This window comes from Manacus candei, unplaced genomic scaffold (assembly GCF_025592945.1).
Source record: "Manacus candei isolate 608988 ecotype Guabito, Panama unplaced genomic scaffold, ASM2559294v1 h1tg000022l, whole genome shotgun sequence".
In the NCBI taxonomy this organism is placed as follows: Eukaryota; Metazoa; Chordata; class Aves; order Passeriformes; family Pipridae; genus Manacus; species Manacus candei.
The window spans coordinates 5,012,925-5,037,118 of NW_026138070.1; the positions used below are offsets into that span (position 1 = coordinate 5,012,925).

Sequence of the window (24,194 nt, forward strand, 5' to 3'; positions counted from 1 at the left end):
AGTTACAATATCCTTTTCCTGGATTAGATGCAGGACAGAGATAATAAGGTTTCAAATTTGAACAATGTGGTACAGGAGCTATTTGACACAGTGTAGCAGAGAAACTGGGAGATCCTACTGTAAGATTAGTCCTAACTGTTTTTAGATCGCTCCATCTGTTCAGAGTCCACTTGTACGGCCGATGTGGGCTTTCCCTGCTTGGGGAAAGCTGCCACAAAAATACCACAATCCATATATAATTTCCCATATCTGTTCTCCACTGTATTATTGCTCTGCCTCCTCCGTCTACTCCTTTGCTGGGAGCAACGGGGTTTTACATCTTCTCGGCAGCAGTCAATATTCTTCAGGAGAATATGGGCTCTTAATAGGTTCTTGTGACCTTTTCCTTTATTTCTTTAGATCCATATATTTTCTAAAAGTTGGTTGGTTGTGAACTCTGTTTTCTAGGCAATTTTAACGGCACACTGTTCTAGAGTTTTGTACCAAAATTAGAAAATATTTTATCATGGACTTCCCAGTTCTCTGGTACCAACTACTCCTATCTACAGAATAACTTATCAATTTCTAAAACATTCAGTTTCTCATCAGAAGCAACAAAGAACTCTCGGCAATTCGTACAATGGGTGTCCTGCCTACTGCTGTACAATACCACTCTATACCATATAATGTACATTTACAACTGACCCAGCTCCGGGGTCTTGAAACTGGGTGTTTTATACAGGGTATCTTCTGTGCAGGTCTTTCTGGCAAAGTAATTTCAGTCTCAAGATCACAACAATGAGGAAAAGTTTTACCTTTTTCAACAATTTGGTATATCCACTTTCCCCAGCCTGGTAGAGGATTAGTCCACTTATCAATGGCTATACCGAACCCTTATTAAGGTTAGGTCTCGAGGTACTTCAAACCAGGAGTATAGGCTGGGCTGGGTCCCAGTCTCGTTCAGGGTTATTCATTTACCAGTCCAGTTTTTCTGAACGTCATTCGGAGATTCCCAGGCTGAGAAGTTACAGTCCATTCAGGAGTGTTGACTGGCCCCTTAACCCGAGATGCGTGAGTCCATCCTCTTTCAGCGGTACGAATGGCTGTATCTGTGGTAAGAAGAACAACAAAGGGTCCTTCCCAACGAGGCGTTAATGAAGACTCTTTCCATGTTTTAATTAATACTCTGTCTCCAGGTTGAATTCTGTGTATTGCCATATCCAACGGGGGTCTCTGAGTTACTAATCCTTTTTTCCTCAATTCTTGTCTCCTTTTCATTAACTCAATTATATATTCCCTCAAGAGGGTATCTTCCACCTTGGGATTTTCAATCGGGATTCCAAAATCATATGGCATCCCATACAGCATTTCAAATGGTGAGATTCCTGTGTCAGTACGTGGTTGGGTCCGTATATATAATAAGGCCAATGGCAAACACTTTACCCAATTCATTTTAGTTTCTATCATTAATTTAGTCAATTGCTTCTTTATTTCTCCATTCATTCTTTCTACTTACCAGAGCTCTGTGGATGCCAAGGAGTATGGTACTCCCATTTGGTTCCAAAAAGTTCTGTTGTTTCTTTAATTATTTTAGAAGTAAAGTGTGGTCCCCTGTCCGAATCTACTACTGCCACAGCACCATACTTTGGAATAATTTCTTCTAATAAAATCTTAATCACTGTTTTGGCTGTACATCGGGCTACCGGAAAGGCTTCTACAAAGTGGGTGAGATGGTCCACTAACACCAGTAGATGGCGATACCTGCCTACTTTAGGTAATTCAGTAAAATCTGTCTGTACTTTCTCAAAAGGTCTCTTAGCTATCTCTCGTCCCCCTTGTACTCGTTCTCTCAATTGCCTTTTGTTTACCCTCTGACAGGTTAAACACCCTTCCAAAATTTTCTTTGCTATTCTATAAACTCCCACACAGGCAAACTTGTTTTCAAACTGATCCACTAATGCCTGTATTCCCCAGTGGGTTGTCTCATGTAATTTCTTCATTATTCTCTGAGCAAGCCCTTTTGGAAGTACTTCTCGACCATCTGCTAATAACCATTTATTATTTTCTTCTTTTGCTCCAGATTGCTGCAGTTTCTTTTTCTCTTGATCACTAAAACTTTTCAGGACATTTCTATCTTCTGGTTCTGAACTTGCCATTACTAATAAAGCTGCTTTCTTTGCTTCCTCATCTGCTAAATTGTTGCCCCTAACAGTAGCTTTTAACCCTTTCTGATGCCCTTTAATATGTACTATTGCAATCTGCTTTGGCTTTCTCAAAGCTTTTAAGATTTCTCGTATTAGAGTTTCATGAACAAGTCCTTTACCCTGGGTGTTAATCAATCCTCTCTCTTCCCATATCTTGCCGAAGGTGTGAACTACTCCAAATGCATACTTAGAGTCTGTGAAGATAGTGCCTGCTTTTCCATCTAATAATTGTAACGCTCTCAACAGTGCATATAACTCACAAGCTTGGGCTGACCATGTCTTATCTAAGGGTCCAGATTCTCTGACCTGAAAATTTTCTCCATCTATCACTGCATATCCTGACTTTCGATTCCCATTAACCACTCTAGAAGAACTATCGATGTATATTTTCTCTCCTGAACTCAGTTCTTCTTCTTCCAAATCCTCCCTAATCTTTGTTTGAAGGTTTATTACCTGTAAACAGTCATGTCCTAGATCTTCTTTAGGTTCTCCATATAAAAATTGAGCTGGATTTTGCACATGTGTCATCTCTAACTCCAGATCCGGTGAATGCAATAGGATACTTTCATATTTTAATAGTCGACTATCAGTCAACCATTTCTCAGCTCTCTGTTGTAATACTCCTCTTATATTATGGGGAGTAAATACTTTTAATTCTCCTCCAAAAGTCACCTTTATAGCTTCTTCAACTAACAGAGCTGTAGCAACTACACATTGCAAACAGGTGGGCCAACCTCTACTTACTGGATCCAGCAATTTTGAATAGTACCCTACCGGTTTCCTCTGTCCGGCCCAGGTCTGGGTTAGGACTCCATATGCTGTACCATTTTCTGTATTTACAAATAGATAAAAAGGTTTCCGATTGTCTGGCAGACTTAACACAGGTGCATTTACTAAATCCTCCTTCAATTTTTCTAAGTGCTGTTCATCTTCATCACTCCACTTTACCAACCCCTCCTTGGTTAATTTTTCATACAAAAATTTGACTTTACTACTGTAATTTTCAATCCATTGCCTACAATACCCAAATAGGCCCAGAAGTTGTCTAACCTGTCTTTTGCTCCTGGGTACAGATAGTGACAGAATTCCATTTACTCGATCAGGATCTAATTTCTTATGTCCCTTGCTCAACCAATGCCCTAAATACTTAACTTCTTCCTCTGTAAATTGCAATTTGGACTTTGACACTTTCAAACCTTTTAAACTTAAGAAATTCAGAAGTCTAATGCTTTCATCTCTGACATCTTCTAACTTTTCTCCAGCAACTAACAAGTCATCAACATATTGAATCAAAACTGTACCCTGGCGAGGTTCAAAAGACTCTAATAATTGTCCTAAGGCTTGTCCAAACAAATTAGGGGATTCTGTAAATCCCTGAGGTAGAACAGTCCATCTAAGTTGTTGTTTCCTATGTGAGTCAGGATCTTCCCATTCAAAAGCAAAGTAGTCTCTACTCTCTTCTTTCAGAGGACAAGTCCAAAATGCATCTTTCAGGTCAATCACACTATACCACTTATGGTCAGGTGAGAGTTGGTTTAGTAAAGTATAAGGATTAGCGACTACAGGGTACCGGGTAACTGTCCGTTTGTTTACTTCTCTTAAATCCTGCACCAGACGATATGATCCGTCAGATTTCCTTACCAGCAAAATGGGAGTATTATGAGGTGACTTACATGGTTCTAATAATCCTTGTGTTAAAAGTCTTTCTATGGTCGGTTTAAGTCCAACTCTTCCTTTATGTGGGATGGGATATTGTTTCACTCTTATTGGTTCTTCTGGATTTCGAATTGAGACCTCAAATGGTTTTATATCTAGCTTTCCCACAGAATCAGGAGTAAACCACACCTCAGGATTTATTCTTTTTTCGTCCTCTGCCGTAAGGGCATATATTTGGACTTGTAATTTTTGATCTTTCACTTCTAAATTTATTCCCAATTCTATTATCAAATCTCTCCCTAACAGATTATACTCAGCCTCAGGAACTAATAGAAATGTTCCTAATGCATATTTATTCTGGGCTTCTATTTCCACATCTTTTATGAGGGGCACCTTAAATGGTTCTCCCTTGGCCCCTACAACTTGGATTGTGTCTGAGGAAGTCGTGCAACCCCAAGGTAACTTTTGAACTGTCGATCTTTCTGCCCCTGAATCCACTAGGAACTCAAGTTCTTGTTGCTGGGGACCTATTTTAAGTTTTATCAAGGGCTCTGTATTCTTCTGGGTCCCCAGCAAATAGAGCCCCTGACTCCCCTATTCCTCTTGGTAAATCTGTTCATCTTGCAATCTCTTCCTGCAATTTCTTTTTATGTGTTCTTTCTGCCCACAGTAGTAACACTCTAATTCACTTAAGTCTAACTGCACACGTTCTCTAAAGGGTTCACGTTTATTAGGTCCACAAGGGGTCTTCCGTCTCCGTTCTCTATCTCCTCTTTGTCCTCCTTTTATAGCTGCCACTAAAATTCTTGTCTGCTTCCTCTGCATTTCTTCTTGCCTTTTCTGCCTTTCTTCCTCTCTCTTCTGTAATTTTTCCTGTCTCTCCTCTCGTTCCTTTTGACTCTCTTCCTCCCTCCGCACATATACTTTCTGCGCAATCCTCAACAATTCATCCATTTCCTTACACTGCCAATCATCTATGTCTTCCAGCTTCTTTTTAATATCTGCCCATGCTCCACTCACAAACCGCATCTTAAGCACTTGCTGTCCCATTCCATCACCTGGATCCATACCAGAATAAAGCTGGAAAGTCCTTCTGAGTCTCTCTAACTATTCAGTTGGGCTTTCCTCTTTCCTTTGATATTCACTGAAAGCCTTCGTAACATTCTGCCCTCTAGGGACAGATTCCTTTATCCCCTGGACAATTATTTCTCTCAGATCATTCATATTTCTTCTATGATTTGGCTCATTATGGTTCCAATTAGGGTTTTCTAAAGGCCATTTAACATCTGCAGCTGGACCCTGCCGGTGCCTTTGATCCCAACCTTTCATTCCCGCTTTTCTAATCATTCCCCGTTCTTCCACAGTAAATAATATTCCTAAAATTGACTGTATTTCCTCCCAAGTATATATATTAGGACCTAAAAACTGGTCAAACCTCTCAGCCACTCCCAAAGGATCCTCTAAGAGATTTCCCATCTCTTTCTTAAATGCTCTAACATCTCCTGAATTCAAGGGAACTGATATAAACCCTATCCTATCCCCTTGATTTCTTCCTCCCCCCATTGTAGTCTCTCTTAAGGGGTACAACTGTGACGTGTTCGTGGATAAAGAGACTATTCCTGAAGAACAATGCTCTGTTTGCATGGACTGTGGAGTCATTGGGGATATTATGTTAGGACTCTGTGTTTCAGGAGCTGCTGACTGCTGCGCTTCCTGAGGGGGGGGTGGATAGGGTGTTTGCTGATTTCTCACTCCAGCAGCCACTGACAGGGTGGCTCCCTCAGTTTCAATAGGGGAGAGGGATGATTTTGCTGGAGCTGTGGGAGTGAATACACTCTTGTGATCATTCTGAATTACAGCACCATACGGAGGTGACCCCCTGGGCATAGGCCAAGGCAGGACATATGGGGGGGGTATTTTTTGAAACTCTTTTAGGTCATAAGCCGTCTTCTGTCCTTTCTCTTCACTTAACGGGGAGAGAGAGATTCTAGTATCCACTTCTATCCATAGGCTAGCATACTCACATTCCTCTGCACAAAATGGTCTTTTGCCATTCACATACAAATTCAAAGCCTGACATATCCAATCTTCAAATGAACCATACACCGGCCAAAACAAATAATCCTGTCTGATTTGCTTTCCTCCCCATACTTCCATACAATAATGCACCATCTTCTCCCTCGATTTTCCTTCTCTAGAGGGATAATCATTCCAATACTTGATCATAACTCCTAAAGGACTATCCGGGGGTATAGTTGGTAACCCCACCACAAACTCATTCTCTAGTTTTTTCTTCTCCTGTGGGGTATCTTGCAGCTTCTCCTTATGATCCCCCATTTCACCCCTCCCTTTGGGTTTTTCTTCACTCTTAGGGCTGTCCTGCACTAATTCACAGCCACCCATGGGAGTAGAAGATTTACTTTTCTTCTGTCCCATCTTCCAGAATGCTTTCACACACAAATTCACCTCAGTCGCTTCCCTCCTTTCGTGATTTGTCTCTTCTGGAAATACCAGAACTGCACTACCGGGAGGTCTCAATCACTTGTCCTGCTGGACTTCTCAATCCCTCGCACTCCGGGATTCCCTCCCCACCGAGAGGGGTACGCAAATACTTACCTCTCCTGGATAAGTCTTCATCCAACTCCTCGCTGGACGGTCCCTTCCCAAACCGAGCGGCACCTGGTACTTTTACTCTCTCTTGGAGTAAAACACTTACTCCCCCCGGAGTAAGTCTCCGTTGAACTCTTGTCGAACGGTCCCTCCCGACTGAAGAGGTTTCACTACTCACTTTTTCCTGGAGTTAGTCTTCGCCCGGGCTTATGCATAAGAATTACAGGGAACTGCAGTAATTTTATTTGCTTATTTGCTTTTTCTAAATCTTCTCGGTCGGAATTTCAGAGTCTGTGCTGCGGAACCTCTCCCCAGGACCGTCCAAAAAACAAGGACGGGGGTACCCGTCCCGGGTAGCAGTTCCGCCGCCCAGGAACCCTGATCCGAGTCGCGGCACCAAAAATTGTTATAAGTAAAATCGGCACTAGGCTCAAATATCGTAGTAAAAAGTTTTATTATAGATTTATATAAAAATCAAATAAGCAAATTTACAGCGCTGGGTGACTTAGTGAGCTTTCCTTGCTCATCTAAGGCACACTTCAATAATTTCCAGTCTGCCTTTTATAGGTTTTGAGCTGCTTATCTCCTTTAAAATCCCCTCCTTTGTTCATCAGGTTTATCTGCGCAGGCTCTGTTCCTGTTGCCAAGAAGCTTTACGCATGCGTATCTTGTTGCTAGGAGACAAGCTCGGCTCTGTTCACTTCAACCTTTTGATGTAGTCAGCTTTTTCTGCGCATGTGCTGTCTTGCCACTGGAAGAGAGTTCTGTTCTCTTTTTCAGTTCTTTTTCTTCTTACATAACATAACAAAATATCACTAATTATGGTAACATAACATTATGGTTTGTGTGATATATAAATAATTGTGATTCGTGAAGCAAATGGGTGACTACATTAAAAACAGACTAAATAGATTCTAAAACTTAACTACACTCCCACAATGAAACAAAACAGACCCTCCCAAGGTCAAAAGGTCTAAACCTTCTCACTATCCTAAGGATGAAATATAGTACAACTTTAAGTCTTTAGGCGCCTACTCGTCCAAGAGTACATGAATTAGGACTGGCTGCAGAGATAGCTCTTTTAACCTTAGCTGTAAATATAATAGAACTTTAAATCTTTAGGCGCCTGTTCATCTAAGAATACATGAACTATGACTAGTTGTAGAGATAACTCTCAGTTTCAGTTATGAGAAAACTTTCCCATTAAACATTTAGCCAAAAACTCACAGAATATACAAGTATATGATACAATCAATATGCATGAGGTAGTCAAGACAAACACTAAATGAAATTATTACTTGAAACTTATAGAAACTTGGGACTTTGTTTATCGCAACTTGTAATTACAGTGTTGCAAATATAATTTGATAAGCAAATTATCTCTCCTTTGGTCTTTATTGGCTATCACAAGCGGGACGGGGTGTCCCTGCAGACGGGGAGCTCGCCGGGAAGCTCATTCCCAAGGGTGCAGGAACAAACACCCCCTGTGTCGATGTGCGGGACGGGTCCCGCCCTCACCGCGGCCTCGGGGTGGGGGCAGCGACATCTCCCCCATCCCGGGGTAGGAGCAGAGACATCCCCCCCATCCCAGGGTAGGAGCAGAGACATCCCCACATCCCAGGGTAGGAGCAGAGACATCCCCCCATCCCGGGGTAGGAGCAGAGACATCCCCCCATCCCGGGGTAGGAGCAGAGACATCCCCCCATCCCGGGCCGAGCTCGGGATGCTCAGCGTGTGTGTGCGGTGCCAGGGGCCGCCGGGCTCCCCCCGCCCTGCCCTGCCCTGCCCTCCATCCCCTCCGCCAGCCCCGCCCGGGCCCGGGGCCGCCCCCGCTGCCGCCGCCACCCCCGGCGGCGCGGCTGGGACGGGACGGGACGGACGGGACGGGACGGGACGGGACGGGGCGGGCGGCGGGGCCCGCCTGGCTCCTGCCGCCCCCCGCCTGGGGCCGGCCCGGGGCTGGCTCCAAGGCTCCCGGGGGCGGGAGGTGATGATTTTCCAGTGGGTATTTGTCTCAGGTCAGAGTCTGCGCCGCCCGCCGGGCTCCGCGCCGCGCTCCCCGGGTTATTTATTACCTCTCCATCCCCGGCGGCAGCGCTGCGGCTCCGGGGCTGCTGCCAGCAACCCGCGGCGGCGGCGGCGGCGGAGGGGGACCCGACCGGGGGGGTTCCCGAGCAGCGACGGGCTGGCCGGCAGCGCTGCTCCTCGCCGGGATGTGCCTCATCCCTGTGCCTTGTCCCTGTGCCCCCGCTCAGCACCGCTGTCCTCCCCCTGCCCGGCTCCGGGAGCACTCGCTGTGTATTCACCACCTCATCGCTGCTTGGTGAGGGACAGGCTTTTCGGCACGGAAAAGGCTTCTCTGAAGGCTGGAAGAAGGGTGATGTTAAAAACCACTCTGGATCTGAGTTAGAGGAAGGGGAATCTGCTGTATTTCTAGTCGGGATTTGGTCTGGTGGAGCTGGAAAGCACCGGTGGGACAGAGCATCCCAGACAGTGGGCACCACTTAGCTGAAACTCCTGGTCCCTTCCTTACTGATGAGCTCAGGGGTCAGGCACGGGGGAAAATTTGGCTTTGCAGACTTCCCGTGCCTTCCCAGGGCTGGCAGAGCCTGCACTCCACGAGCACTGTGGCCTCTCAGGCTCTGTAGCTCGGCAGAGCTGCTCTCGAAGGTGGATTGCAAAAGGATGGGGCTGTAGCTCCCCGCGGCTCTGGGTCACACCTGCAGTGTATGACAGGAGTGAGACAGTTTGCCCGGGACAGTGTTTGGAGAGCTCTGGTGGGTGTGTGCCTGCCTGCATGAGCTCGAGAGCTGTGCACAGCCTGGGCTGGGCAGGGGGTCAGAGCTGTGGCATCCTGCCAACCCCGCTGCTTCTGATGCAGGATTACTCCAAATCCACAGGCCAATGCTGTTACAAGATTTACATTTATTATATTTTTTTTTGTTGAGTCACTGTATGTAAAGTTGGATTTTTTTAAGATAAAATTGAATGCAGTCCCTGGGCTGACCTTATCTGCTGTTACCGGCTGTGTTGTGTTCCTAGGATACCTTTAATCTGAGGATTTCCCAGTGCTTTCCAGACCTTCATTAACATTTCGCCCTTATTTCAGCCTGCTTGTTTCCTTGCATGCAGATTTCTGATGTGCCCAATCAGTTTGTTTCCTTTGGCAGTAGCTGGTGTGACCAGGGGTCCCCCCCATGGATTTTGTCCCTGGGATTGTGACACTGTGACTGCTCTGCATGTTGGGACAGGAACACCAATGCAATCAGGGAAAGGCCTGATTAGCTGGTTGACTTGTCAGAAGGCAGTGCCCTGATTTGTGGGAAATTGCCATGGCATGTGGGGAAAATGGCCTTGCTCCTGTTTGTGATGGGGATTCCAGGCTCAGCTTTCCCTTCTGGTCTGTCCCTTGGATGGAGGACAGTTGCTGCCTGCTGTTCTTCTTGGGAAGAACAGGCACTCAAACCCAATGCATTGATGCAACTCCAGGCTCCCCACAAGTGACAGGCAGGCAACCCACATTTCTTCTGCAAGGGCAAACAACTCATAATTCAGTCTTGCTCCTTGACAGATTGTTAAGGTGCCTTTCAGACTTAAACCTTCTGTGCTGCTGGCAGGGTACATTAGCCAGGTCAAAAAAAAAGTGGGAACTAGCAAGCAAAAGTTCTCACAGTTAATTACACCTCTCTCATCCTGGTCAGAACTCCTTGGACACAGGGGAAAAAACAGAAGCAAAGTAAATATTAGTTATTATTTAGTATTTCTCTCTCAGTGTCCCCCTGCTTGTCTGCATGTCTGGAATCCCCAGAGCTCCTGAACTCTTTTTTTCCTCTCCCCCTCATCCCTGCTCCCAACCAGTCCCAAAAGGCTAAAGGACCACTAAAATCTAGGATGTGCCAGGGCAACTCCTGGTACAGGCAGTGAAGAGAGGCACATGTGGAGGGGAACTCAGTACTCTGGAGGCAAAGGGGACTCCCCACACGCAGGAGGGGAGCCAGGGAAAATGCTAACGAGGGAGAGGTGCTTGGGAGCTGCTAATTATCCCACGCTCCAGCTTGTTCTCATGAGAGCTGGGAAAGTCTCTCTTTGATCCTCCTGCATTTCATCTTATAATTGGATGGGGGTTCCAGATGTTGCTGCTGAGCATTTTAGGGAGCTGATGGAAGGATGTGTCTTGAATCAAGGGCCTTGGACAATCCCATTCACCTTCCTGTCCCTGTTGAGTTCTTGCCAAGATTTATTTGTCTTGTCTCCTGGATGGCCTGTTCTTTACCATAGACATCCTTAAGGTCTCCTCTCTTTACTCAAGTTTCATGGAGCTGAATGTTTATTTCCTCCTGCTCTGAAGAGGTTTGAATTGGATTATGTTTGTGCCTCATTGCTGCAGTTCTGTATGACTATTCCAATAAACAGATTTACTGATTTGGTAGCATTTAGTGGTAGCTGCTACAGCAGCAAGTCTGAAGCTCCAAGAACATCAATGCAAAGGGAACTTTGAATTTCTCACTGCAAATATGAATGTTGAAAGCCTGATTCTGGCAGGTTGATCTTTCCATCAACAGTACATCCAACCCAAGCAAGACAGCTTGGGATGTAAAGATGTAATTTTGGCAATAAGTTGCTTATTAACAGGCCACAGATCAGGCCCCAGCAGAAATCAGCTGAGGAGGATTTTTCCTGTATCTTCCATGAGGAAACAAATCAAATCCTGAAACACCTGGTCTTGCAGAAGCTCTGGTTACAAACTCTCACTGCACTGCAGGTTTTCTTAGGATTTCCAGAAGAATTTCTCCAATGGCACAGGACCAGCAGAATGGAGAATGATAGGGACTGAGAAAGGAGATCTGTTTGCTTGGAAAAAGTTACAGAAGTGCCAGTGTAGTTACAGTACTGCAGGTCTAACAGTATATTCTCTACTGTTATGGTAAAGTTCTCAGTGCAGACAAGCCCTGCTCCTGTTAAAGTCCCAGGGATGTCACGGAATTGGGCATTGGTGTTAGCAAAGGGCCAGCACGTTTTCCATAACCAGCTATGATCTGAAATAACAGCGCCCACAGCGACCCAGATAGATGGGACGTGCCAGATACTCCCTCTTACAACTTCTTGAGGATCTCCCTAGGCATTAAAACACCCAGTCACACTCTCATCCTGAAGGCTGGTAGCTCCAGATGGAAGGAAAAGCTGTGTGAGCACTGTAGGGAGCTGATGGAGGGGAGACTGGGACCCACCACCCCCAGGCCCTCACGAGGGAGAACAAGAGCACAGAGGGGAGAGATTTTGCCCTCTGTAAAATGTTGTGTTTCCTCCTGAGAGAAAAGGTTTAAATGCACAGCAGGGTCCTCAGCAAGGGGCACCAAAGCTGATGTCTCTGGAAGTGCTGGTATGCCCAGGACAACCCTCAGCCCCGAGCCAACACTCTGGAATTCCAGTTCAGGAGGCAACTGGTGGGACCTCAGACTGGTTCCCAGTGCAGAGTCTGTGAATGCACTGCAGGCACCACGCTCCTTGAGTCCCTGGATATGAGCTCTGCTCCACAAAGAGTGTGGCAGGACGCAAATATTGAGGAATTCCAAATATGTATGGCTGAAAGTTAAGCAGTGCTAATCCCCATAACCAAGGGCAGATTCTCTGCTGCTTTTGGAGCTGAAATTTGGGGCTGGTTTTATGTTTTGGCTTTTTTTTGGAGGAGGGAAGGAGAAACAACAGGAGGCTCAGCCCAGAATAATATGGATATAACATCCCTAAACAAGTCCATTTACCTGGGTCTGCACTGCTTCTCAAAGTTGACCCTAGTAGGGTCACATTAACTTTATAAAGAGGGAAACAAAGGGCTTGATTTGCATTATTGTATTTCAAGAAGGAGACTAGAAATCTGATTAAAATTAGATATAAAATTGCATAGGTGTATATAGCCAATGGGTGCACATGTGTTTCTGTGTACAAACACACAGATCAATTCTAACAAACACAACATGTTCATGGTGGTTAATCCAGACTGGGACTTGTTTTCCATATTCACTCTGCAAGAACTGATACAATCTTTGGAGTTATAACAAAAATACTGAATACACTGGAACAATGAGCATCATTCTTGCAGTCAAATACAGCAAATTCCCTGGTGAGTTATGCTGGGACTGCTCTCTCGGGTATCAGTAAGAGAGAGGGGGAGAATCTTGTACTCAATAATTCATGGATCCATAAAGGTTTTTTTTTAAGCAAGCAATAATTCTTTGGAAATTAAGACTAATTAAAAGCAATACCATCCTCATAAATGTGTTCAGCTACTTTGTTAGGACAATTTGATATTTGTTTCCTACGCTGTTCCCATGAGCATCCTAATCAGTGTTTTGCTGTAATTGTGATTAGAGATCATACCACAGAGACAGACTCCTTAAAAACTGGGTTGTGACAGACTTGAGGGTCTTCTGGATATTTACAATGGATTAGGCTTTTTCATTTTAGGGTCAGTGCAGCTTTAACCTCTACACAGTGGTTTCTGACTAATGCCAGCACTGCTCCTGGGTGCAAAGCACGTGTGAGAAATGCCTGCAATGCTTGATGCACTTAAAAGGGAAGACAAGAACTCGAAAAACCCTCTTTCCTCCACTCCTCATCCTCAGTAATTGGCCCCAACTTCCTCCCCAAGTCCTTCCTGGTTAGTCAGAAATGAAATGTGTGCTGGAACCCAGGTTTTTTGCCCCCTTCAGCTCTTGGCACATCTGTTGGTGTGCTGGGGCTGAGCTGGGAGTTCCATATGGCTGCAATGTTGGAGGCTGAAGCTGCTCCCATGGAGCCAAACGCTCCAGCAGCGTGTCCCTTTACCCACTGACATGCACAGAACCTCACATGGATATTTTAGTTCTTCCTGTCTTTCTCGGGGGCACAAACCGAAGAAAAAATAGCTCTGTTGTTTACCCAGATCCTGTTTTCTGAGGGCACATCTCTGTGTGTGTGACAGTGGGTGACCCTCAGTGCTAGGCTGTCACCACTGCTGTGTCCCTTGCTACAGGGCTGGAGCTTTTCCCATCCTTTCATCCCCAGCTGTGGATGACTCTGGCTCCACACAACACGTGAAGGGAGCAGTACAGTGTTCAAAATGCCTTTTTGTCCTTTCCTCTTGCTGCAAGACTTTAAACTTTGGGACAGTGTGCAGAGGAGTTTTCCAGGTGTGTGCTGGCAACTCATCCACGTGTGCCTTTGAGTGTGAACAGGGAGTGAAAATAGCTTGTGTCATGTCTGGATGCAGAGTAGTTTTGGCAAGCAAGATGTGTAACAAACAAAATCCTTCTCTCCTGCTGTGAACAAAACAGTTATTTGTAAGTATTTGTCAAAAGAGTTTAGATGAACAATTTTAGGCATCAGGCATTAAAATTACTTGTAAACTGCTTGCTCTGACATTTCTGCCTTTGCCACTTGTGGTGTGTTATGGCTCACAATTACCTGGTTTTTTCTCAGTGATTGAGTTATTGAACTTGAGAAAAACAGAGCTCTGGGAATCTATAGTATGAGATGAAATGACTGAGGAGCACCTGAGGAGTTGTGCTTCCCAACTCTGCTCTACAGAGATGTTTGCTCTGGTTTGTGAGTGAAGGACGTGAGTTTGAAGTCAGTGGGTGAATTGCTGCAGTCACATAGTGAAGCAAAATAAATAGGCAGAAGCAGAAGTCAGAATGCCTGAGTCCACATGTAGAAAAGTTCAAGTCTGGAAGCCTGACAAACAAATAAAACTTGGTGGTAAATAGTTGCAGCAGCAGCTTCTCTGCCCACAAGCACACTGTGATGGCTGTGAAGGAGCAGAAAAGTTGCTCTTCTCCAAGAAACTCAAATCACCATAAGGTTCAAATGTGTAAACGACTTATTTACAGGTTTTTTATTTTGAAATTCCCTTTGTTTTGTTTTTGTTGTCCCTTTCTTACACCTTGTCTAAGTTTCTGTTTGATTAAAGCCCTCTGTTGCAGTGTAGTCATGGCAACAAGTTTACATGAACAAGGGAGCTGTTTTTATAGGAATGTGGGATTTAGAAGAAAACTAAACCAAACCCAAACAAGACAAGCCTTCATGTGGTCCTGACCCAGCAGTTACTCAGAATGATGGAGGCACGAGTGAGGAGTACAAAGATGTCCAACTGCATTTGTCTCTGTGAGTTCACTGGAGACTCTGCTCATGCCTGTGACTGTAGGGATGTCCTTGGATATGTTTTATTCAAATATGATGCATGTGTAAAAGGGACCATGTAAGAGTTGGGGTCACAGTGATGCTGAAGTTGTGACTGCCTTCCTGTACTGGCATTGACCATGAAACCACTGCAGCACAAATTTCAGGGAGAATCCCCTGCAGAAACACAGGTCCATGTTGGTGGAGCTCCTGTGGGATCTCTCCTCAGAGCAGCAGCCTGAATTTAGTGAGATTTAGCTGTGGCAGGTGGACACTTGCTGCAGTTGTACCTGAAAGTGCATTACAGACACAGCTCTGAGCAGGGCCTGTCTGTACAGAAAGCTTCCCGTTGCTGTAACAATAATTGTTCAGAAAAATTCCTGGAGGAATTTGCACAGCTTCCTAGTGGGGTGCAGTTATGCCAGTGGAGAGGTGGTGTATGCTAATCCCATCATTACCAGGGCACTGACTACACTAGAGCAGTTTCTAGAAAACAGGAGAATTAGAACAACACAAAACCTCTCTGCAGAGATACCCCAATGCATTAAAGACTTTAGGATATGCTGGCTCTAATTAAGGTGTTTGGAAGCTGCAAGTGTGCACTTCAGCACCTCCTAAATTGGTCAAGGCAGGTTCTACCTAGTCTTTAATTTGACCTTCCTAGCACGTATTAAAAGCAGTCACACCTTGACTGCACTGGGCTCTTGTGACACATCACTTCCAGAGAATTAGTTAAGAAGGTTCCTCTGTCTCACCTGAAAAAGGGGCTCTGTGCACACGTGTTTGTGTGAACCTGTGAGTTAAGGGACTATTTTTTGATGTGAGGAGGGCACACCTGATGTTATCTGCTTTTCAGTGGTCACTCATTTTCCGTTGTCGTAACCCAGCAATAGATTCCAGCCATACACACAAATTCCTGGACAGTCGGGTTTTCAGTGTTTCTTTTTGTTACTGTAATTGCAGGAGGAAAGGCAGGCAGGAAGTTGGGGAAGTGGAGTTGGGAAGGAGTGCTGGGACAAAGCCAAGCTTTAGATGAATACAATCTGACCATCATTTCAGCGTCTTTTGACACAGGGGAGTTTTTCTTAGCAGTGGAGCAGAGCAGCACAAAGGCTTTAGGAAAAAACAGAGGCTGGTGGATGATTTCTTCTGCATTACAACTCTGATATCTCAAGTATTTCACAATGGTTACAAATTAGCAATAAATAACCTCTGAGGAGGGAGGAAAAGGGGAGGAGGATGCATTTTTAATTGCAGTATGCACAAAGAAGTGTAGTTAATGCAGAGAGAAGGACATGGGAGCTGCCCAGTGACTGGAGCTGCAAAGAAGGCAGCTCTTGCCTTAAAGGGTCAGAGAACAGTTACTATAAGAGCAGCTTTGATACTTTTGATTCCATTGGTGATTTCTGTAAAGGATTTTTTTTTTACATTGTGGAGGCCTCACTTGAGTGTAACTAAACTTGTTTTCCAAAACCTTAGCAGAGAAGGGCAATACCTCGTGCTGTATTACGGGGGACTAGACACTGAAGAGTGAAGTCAGTAAAAAACTGCCATTGGTTTTAATGGAAATAGGTTTGTGCCCTTTTAATTTCAGCTGCTTCTTGTGGAGTGTGCGTGTGTAGCAGCGTGCAGAGGTCTCTGAGCCACAGGCCAGGTGATTGTTTGACAGCACAGCATAACCCCTGCACCAGCTGGGAGAGAGAACAGTGTGTTCCCTGCACGGGAAGTTATTCATTATTTAGGAGAATGGAGCAGCTAGTTTAGAATTGGAGCCCTTGCCTCCAAAATAAAACTTTCTCCCCGACAGACGTTTTAATTCCTCTATTTCTCTGAGTTCTGATCTGCTTAGACTGGTCACAAAGCTGTACAGGGCAGTGGTAAGGGAGGTGATTTGGAAGAGGCATTTTGTGAATATAGTTTGATGAGAAGAGAGTTTCTTAAGCCACCACTGACTGTCCCAGGCCATCCTCCTGGAAGCAGACAGAACGCCTGCATCAGCTCTGGTTTATGTGTAAGCCCACACTACCCTGACACTGCTTTCTAGAAAAGCCAAAAAAACCTCAGTTCCATGGTGCTCCTTTTTCACTGCAATAAAAGGCAGTGTTCTGAATCAGTGGGATTAACAAGAGTACAGCCCAGCAGTTCCTGAGAAAGCGGTTCGTTTTCAGAGGCAAAGCCTTTTCCAAGGTCCTCCTTCCCAACCCTCCTCCCCTGAACACCCACCTGTGCCCTCCCTGCTGCTGCTCCTGCTGCTGGGCTGTCAGAACCTCTCTCCTAATGAAGCAGTCTGGCCTGAGGCTGCTATTACCTCAATCCCAGTCCCGCTGAGCGGGACTCTGGCAGCAGGACTGGTGTTCCCAGGCAGGGAGCACAGAGCTGGGCTGCACCTGGCAAGGAATAGAAGGCAAAAAGCAGTGAGTCCTGGCTGTTGGACAGTCCTGATGTCCTCTGAGACTGCGGAAGAGGCTGAGGAAGGCGTGAGTGTGGTGGCTCTGTGGTCTCCTCCCCTGTGTTTTGGTAGGCACAGCAACTTGGTAGGGAGAGGGGTTGCTGCTTCTCCTCACTGGTGTGATAAGTGTCAGGGAATTCTGTGGAAAGAGAGGGAAGTGGGGAGGGGAGCTGCTAACTTGCAGTCTTAAAAGGCTAAACACCCCAACTTCTTTGGGGGGAACAACACCACAATTCACTGGATACTGGATTCACGGGATACTACACCAGTTGTTGAAAGACCTGGTTTATTCTCTGAAGTGTTTCAGTGTGCAGGACAGAGCTTTGCTGGCATAGTCGGTTGTGGACTGTAAGAAACTCATGCTACAGACCTGCTATGACAAGGGCAGCAAGGCCAGTGCTGTGGGTGCAGCTGTGCTGACAGAATGTTGGATCTTCCTTTAGTTCAGGCAGAGGCTCAGTGGTGCCAGAGATGGCACGTGTGGCATCTGTGCTGGATTCCTGCAAAGACAGAAGCTCTGGATCAGTTTGTGAACTCAGGCTGGTCATTTCCCAGGGTGTCTCTCTCCTCCCAGCCTCAACCTGTCTTTCCTGTAAAGGGGCAGGGCCTGCATCTGCAATGAGTTTTTAAAACACAGCTCAAAGAACCTTTGATCTCAGTCAGAAACTCAGAGGTTTACTGAAACACACGTAAACAAGTTACATTTAGGAAGTTTTCCCTTCTTTTCTGGGTTGAATAGTGGAGGAATATCCAGGATAAGTAGGAGGGTGATAGAATACAGAAGAAAATCTGTCTCCCTTAAGTGTAAGACCTGTCCTTGAAGCATTATCTCTACTTGGAAAGCACTTTACAGCACAGGTAACTCTTTGCAGTTGTTGACACATTTGACCTGAGAGACACAGGCTTTGTTTCAATCCAACATTGTCTCTTCGGAAGTGGAGAACTAAATGCTGGAAAACGATCACCATTTACTGTGTTTACTGTGGTAGTGCCTCTGTGAGCAAACTGAGATTCGTGCTTTCACTTTGCTGGGTGCCATGGAAAGACACACAGCAAGAAGACACTGGTGATTTGTGCCCCCCAGACTTGAGAACCTGTTCCAGTCCCTTGGTGTGGAATCTGCAAAGTGTTCCTGGTTCTCTCTCCAGCCACGTGTGCCTGGGTTTGCTCAGTGCTCTCTGATCTGCTCTCCAGTGGTGAATCTGTTTACACTAATCCTGAAAGCTCTGCTATTGAGAGAGTGGAGCTGAACAACTTCAGACTTCTGCTGTTCTGAACTCAGACATCCAGACACAGCTCTTGCTCTTTATTACAGGCAGGACTTGTTATTAATTTTAGTGCTGACGGGATCAGTCTGAATCTGCGCCTCTTGAACACCCCAAACTTCAGGGAGTTCTGCCAGAACACCTGTCTGTGAGGAAGGTGTTCCTGGAGGATGAAGGCCAGCCTTGTCCTGCTCTCCTGTGACCACTCCTGGAGGAATCATGGAGAACTCACCTTTGGAGAAGGCCGTGGCCAAGCTCTCCCTACACTTGGAGGTGAAGTTGCCATTAGGAGTGGAGGTGAAGAACAGTAACCCTTGTGGCTGTAAAAAGGAAGGCTTTGAGAAAAAATACCTACTCCCCTGTAACAAGTGAAAAGAAATCAGGCCCGTGAAGCCAAGTTACAAAGGAGATGGAGTCAAGGGAAGTCTGAAGTAGATCTCAAGGCTCTGCAGAGCCCGGTGCAGTTCTAGGTGCTGGGTGTGTAAGAGTGAGCAGTTCTCACCTGAGCTCCCTCCAGAATCCTCTCTCACTTCCACAGAGAATATCTGTGTCTCCCAGAGCCTCTTCCAAGCATTTTCCTTGGTTCATTAGGTGATAATAGAAAGTGATTTTCCCCCTGTAATCTTGAGCAATCAGAAGCATTAAGAATAAAAGCCTAAGCCTGAAAGCCTAAATGAGAGGGTTTGATGGCTATGTGTATCTGCCTCCTTCACTGCAGCAAGAAGCAAGGATGGATCCCAGAGTTTGTGTTTCTGGAGAATAAACAAGCAAGAAACAAGGATCATGGTCAAGTAGCGTCAAGAGATAATTGAGGTTTGGGGCTTAGATTCCATTCCCAGATCTGCTGAACCCCAGAGAGGCAGTTTCTCTGCCTTCACTGGTAGGAAAGCAGTAACTGTGTCCCAAAAGTGGTCCATTAGTGGACTTTTTGTAAAACGAGAGGGTTACCTGTCAGCTGAGAGCTGGGGGGGCACAGAAAATAACTCAGGTGGTGGTCCTTCTCCTGGTCTGTGAGTGCTTGGAGATGACCTGGGAGATGGTGCTGAAGTGGCAGGGGCAGTTACTGCTCAGGAACGACCCTGCCAGCTCTGCCAGTGGCTGGTTGGCACATGGCAAATCCATTTCCCACTGTCTGGAAGGCAAGTTCGACTTGCCACCACCTCCCCCTGTAAGCAGGCAACTCATGAGACACAGCTTGGGGCCAAGCTGAGAACTTTTTGTTGTTCTGGGAACTCTGAGACAGAGCTCACACAGAACTCTCACAGTTTTGCCACCTGGTAAGACTTGCGGGCCATTTTTCTTGCCCTGCGTTTAAGGGGATAATTTATTTTTATTTCCCTTCTAGGTAGGATTCTTCCTGCCCAGTCGATCCTACTCAGCATCCAAAGGCAGGGAACTCCATCTTGGTGACGTGACGAATCTCTGTAACAACCGCACAACTTAATTTTGGGCCGCGTCGTCCTCTCGGGGCAGCTTCACACGGACCTCGTGCCACGGCATGTGATGGAAAACAAATTTACGCCGTGTCTCCCAAGCCTGGCTCCATCCCTACACGGGAATGAGAAGGATGCAGCCTGCCTTCCCAAGGTACAGCACAACGGGAGGCTGCCCGGGAGAGCGAGCAGCGGGTATTCCTGCACGGGGAGGGTCCCCGGGGATGCGGAGGGATGGGCAGCATGCGGGAGGGTGTCCGCGTCCCCTCCGGGGCCGGGGGAGCCCCGGGTCCCCCCCGGGCTGGCGGCAGCCGGCGCTGGCCCCGCCGTCCGTCGCTCACCCCCCTCGCTGCCGCCGGCGCGGCGCTTCCAAAGCGCCTCTGCTGTTTAAATGGGCCAAGTTAGAGAAGCGGCGGCGGCGGCGGCGGAGGGAAATCTTGTTTGGTCAGAGTCTCCGAACTGTGCGGTGACTTCTGAGCACAGATCAATACGTGTCTGTCCCGGCTCGGGGCGGGGGAGGGGGGGGCCCGCCCGGCACAGCGCCGGCTTTTGGGGCTGGGGGCAGCGTTGTGGGGAGCGCAGAGCCGGCGGGGATGTCACCGTAGATGTCTGTGTGTCTGCGCGCGTGTAGAGATCTATCTATCTATCTATCTATCTATCTGTGTGTATATACAGAGAGATACGGAGCGTAACACCACGTTTCTTAAAATCTCGCGCAGGAGTGGAAATTAAATAACCCACTCGCGGGGGATCATAAAAGGCTTCGGTGGGAGCGGGGCGAGTCCGCACCGCGCAGGTGAAGGTGGGCGGCCCCGGGGAAAGTTCGCCGCCGCCGCCCGGGTGTCTGGAGCCCCGCGGGCAGAGCCGGCACCGGCCGGGGCTCCGTCCTCCCGGCGGGCGCCGGCGGGGCGGGGAGGGGTCGCGGGGCGGCGGCGGGGGCGCAGCGTTTAATTTTAATTATTGCATATAAATAAATAAACCAGGTGTCAGTTTAAAGGAAGCGGCGGGGGAGGGAGGGTGAAAGGGGGGCTCTGGGTGGGCGGCGGGGAACCCTCCAGCCTGGTGAGAAGGTGGGTCGATCTAGGGGAATCAATAAGCTCTTTTTTTTTTTTTTTTTTTTTTAAACCAAAATAATGTCTACGGCAGCAGAGACCTCTCCGAGATGTCAGGTATTAGTCCGGAGGGGCAGATCTGCGAGCCACACAGCAGCTCCCGGGTCTACGGTACATTAGCCTCTCCGTGGGAGAGGGATCCCAGACAGCTCTGCTGGGGAGCCAGCCCAGGAGATTTGTTAGCGGGCTGCTCCGGGGGATACCAGCCACCTCCGGCACCCGAGCGCCAAAGGTGCTTGTGTTGCTGCTGCTGCTGCTGCTGGCGCATTTCATCCAAACTCCAGCCAGAGCGGGGGCAAGTTGAACCGGAGACATTAGAGCCACTGTGCTTTGGAGAGACGAGGGCGCACGGGGAGCGCAGCAGCACCATGCCTGCTATCAAGAAGGAGCGACTTGACAGGGAAGAGATGGCCCTGGCAGCTTTTAACCAGCCCATGGAAACCTTACCTGACTATCTCGCCCCTCTGGCCGCCGCTGCCATTCCGGTGGTCACCCCGCACCCGCCGGCTTACGACCAGATCTTTGCCCACCGCGCGTACCTGGGCTTCCACGAGACCCACCACCCCCACCCGCACCACCCGCACCACCCCCACCACCTCCCCGAGGACCTGATGCTGGAGAGGTTTTCCTCCATCCCGGATTTCCAGCCCTTCTTTGACAACGGAGAGCCTTGCATCGAGGTGGAGTGCGGGGAGAACAAGGCGCTGCTCTACATCAATAAGTTGTGCCAGGGGAGCAAAGGACCCTCTATCCGGTACCGGGGAGAGTGGCTCACCCCCAACGAGTTCCAGTTTGTCAGCGGCAGGGAGACGGCCAAGGACTGGAAGCGCAGCATCAGGCACAAAGGTAAAGGCACCGCTCGGCGTGTGCCGGGGTCCCCGCGCCGCTCCGCTCTTCCTCAGCATCCTCCCTCTCGCCCCCGCGCTCGGGGAGCGGGATCCGAGGGGGAGCTTACCGGCTATTAGCGCCCGCACGGGGAGAGCTGAGCCCTGATCCCCTGCGGCCGTGCCCCCCTCCCCCGCGCACCCCCGGCCCCTCTCCGCCGGATCCCCGCGCCCCGCGACCGGCCAAGTTTTCCGGGGGATTTGGGAATAGTTCCTTTTTTTTTTAGGGGTGGGGGGGTGAGTGGAGGGTGCGTGAGGAAGGCTGAGCGTTGATTTTGGGGGGGGGGGGGGGGCTCCTCTCTTGCTGGAGAGAAGTTTCATTCCGCGCGGGCGGAGGTTTGAACAGCGGGCGGACCGCGGGCTGCGGGGGCTCTCGGGGGGGCTCGGCGCCCCGCGGGGGTGGTCGCCCGCCCCTGCGAGCCCCCGGCGGTGTCGGCGGCGGCGGTGTCGGGCAGAGCCGGCGCCGCGGGGAGCGGCAGCGCAGCCCCGGCCAGGCACCGGCGGGGCGGCGGGCGGGGCGGAGGGGGTGTTCCCCTCGCAGCTGGGTGGTGCGGGACCTCCGCGGCGCCGGCGGCTGCTGACGGGCGCCTGCCCTGCCTCCCTCCCTCCCCTCCCCGCCCGCCCGAGCCGGCGCCGCAGTCCCGGCACCGCGGCGGAGCTGCTGGTGCGGGCGGCAGGTGGAGAGCGGGGCCCCGGCGGAGGAGCGGGGGGCTCCGGGGGGAGCAGCGGGGGCGGGCGGGGAGAGAGCGGAGCCGATGCGGCACGTAATGAGCTCTGAGACCCGGAGGTGTCAGCCCTGGGGGGCTGAGGAGCGATTAGGAGGTGACTGACACCTCGCCTGGGTTATTGATCGCCAGAGCGCCGGGGCATCGCTTCGGGCCGCCGCGCTAATTGCCGGGGCTCCCGTGCGCATCGCTCCCGTTTCTTTTATTACTGGGGTTCCTGCTGCCTTCGGGAAAAGCTCAATTCCTCTGGGGTGAGTCAGGAGGACTGAGGCGCAGTGGACAGAGGAGCAGCGGGGAGGCGCCGCGTGGGCTGCCCCGCTCGCCCGGCCGTGCCCCGGGTGCGTGGGCAGCGCGCAGCCTGCGGGGGCTTGGCCGCGGCTCTGCCGGGCTGTGGGAGCTCCTCCTGCCGCGGCTCTGCCCTGGCTGTGCGGGAGCTCCTCCTGCCGCGGCTCTGCCGGGCTGCGGGAGCGCTGGCACCAAGGACAGGCAGCGGCTGCCGAGGGCTGCGCCGGTGCTTCCTTCCCTCCGCGGGTACCTGCGGGGGAGAAAGTTGGATGAAGCGGCAGGCGGGGGTGGGTGCTGGTAGGCAGGCGAGGGGAGGGGTGTGTATAGGGAAGCAGACGCGTGCACCCCCCCTCCCTATTCCCCCCTTTCCCTAAATACTTTCCTTTTATAAACGTGCTGATCCTTTTTCTTCTTCTTCTGCTTTTTCTTCTCCTCTGCATATAGGGAAAAGTTTGAAGACTCTTATGTCCAAAGGAATCTTACAGGTACATCCTCCAATCTGTGATTGCCCTGGGTGTCGAATTTCGTCTCCAGTGGTAAGATTATTGTTAAACTATGTGCTTTAGCTAAGACATCTTCCCTCTCCTCTGCCTCCTTCCCTTTAAAAAAAAAATAAATCTCTTTGCTTCTGTGATCATGAAACCGTGATCTCTGAGGGTCATCGAGTCTGCCAGAGCCCTGCTTACACTGTGAGGGTTCCTGCAGTCTAGGGAGAGGCGAGCAGGAGAGGAGTTTGGAAGCAGAGCAGATGGGAAGAGCAGTGTTTGACCTAAAGGAAGCAGCACACGGCGTGATTTTTTTGGTTTTCAGGGGGAGCTGTCTGTGCGCAAAGGCAAATCGTTCAGGAGCCTCTTCCTTATTCCCACCCCTTCATTTTTGTGTATTGTGCAGAGGTGTAAAAATGGCTAAATAAAGCGAAAGGGAATTGTAATTGCACCCACGTGTCAGAGTCAGAACAGCCACAGTTTACAAACCATCAGTGAATTTGGTTAGATGAACTTAATGAGGAAAACAAGCTCATCTTAAATGCTTACAACTTGAACAACATTCATGTCACGGGTCACAGTTATGGCTTTTAGAGATCTTTTCTTCCCAGCTTTTGAGTTCCTTGTGTATTCTGCTGTCTTGCCTTTATCCTGAGACTTTGAAAATCTCTCATCAGCATTTTCATGGAAAAGATGTTGATGCTATATATAAAAAGCTACTGAAATCATAGTAAAGTAAGGCTTTAAAAGAGTTCATCATGTATAAAAATAACCATAAAGTACAATAATATCTAAACAGGAGGGCGAAGCTGTTGGTTTGGTGAAGCAGGTAAAGTTTGGTAAAGCAGGTCTTGGTCTGAAAGAACAACACTGCCAGTAGCACTGTGGAAACAGATACAGCTGGAAATTTTCGTACTTTTACTCACTGAAATCAACCTTTTTTTAAATTTTTT

The 24,194-nt window shown here is 48.5% G+C and overlaps 1 protein-coding gene and 2 long non-coding RNA genes across 10 annotated transcripts in view; 2 read left to right on the top strand and 1 right to left on the bottom strand.

Moving 5' to 3' along the window:
- Window positions 1-19,903, top strand: part of LOC127470619 (uncharacterized) — a 55,020-nt gene extending 35,117 nt beyond the window's left edge. Inside the window, exon 3 of the long non-coding RNA XR_007904345.1 lies at window positions 19,663-19,903. This is a non-coding gene — a long non-coding RNA (uncharacterized LOC127470619). The remainder of the gene's footprint in view (window positions 1-19,662) is intronic.
- LOC127470617 (uncharacterized) lies at window positions 17,059-19,663 on the bottom strand. The gene is made up of 3 exons (XR_007904343.1): window positions 18,820-19,663; window positions 18,550-18,637; window positions 17,059-17,552 (listed from the first exon to the last, which is right to left on the bottom strand). It is a non-coding gene; the product is annotated as an uncharacterized LOC127470617 (long non-coding RNA).
- Window positions 19,904-20,184: 281 nt separating the features above from the next.
- The window catches only part of SAMD11 (sterile alpha motif domain containing 11), a 115,829-nt gene continuing 111,819 nt past the window's right edge, over window positions 20,185-24,194 (top strand). The window contains exons 1-3 of one of the 8 annotated variants that reach the window (XM_051786298.1): window positions 20,185-20,243; window positions 20,897-21,708; window positions 23,201-23,292. In XM_051786298.1, the coding sequence (XP_051642258.1) occupies window positions 20,913-21,708; window positions 23,201-23,292 (888 nt within the window). In that variant the 5' untranslated portion in view covers window positions 20,185-20,243; window positions 20,897-20,912. Of the gene's footprint in view, window positions 20,244-20,264; window positions 21,709-22,325; window positions 22,424-22,476; window positions 22,723-23,200; window positions 23,293-24,194 lie in introns of those variants that run through there. The other 7 variants (XM_051786299.1, XM_051786300.1, XM_051786302.1 and 4 more) reach the window with 7 other exon arrangements.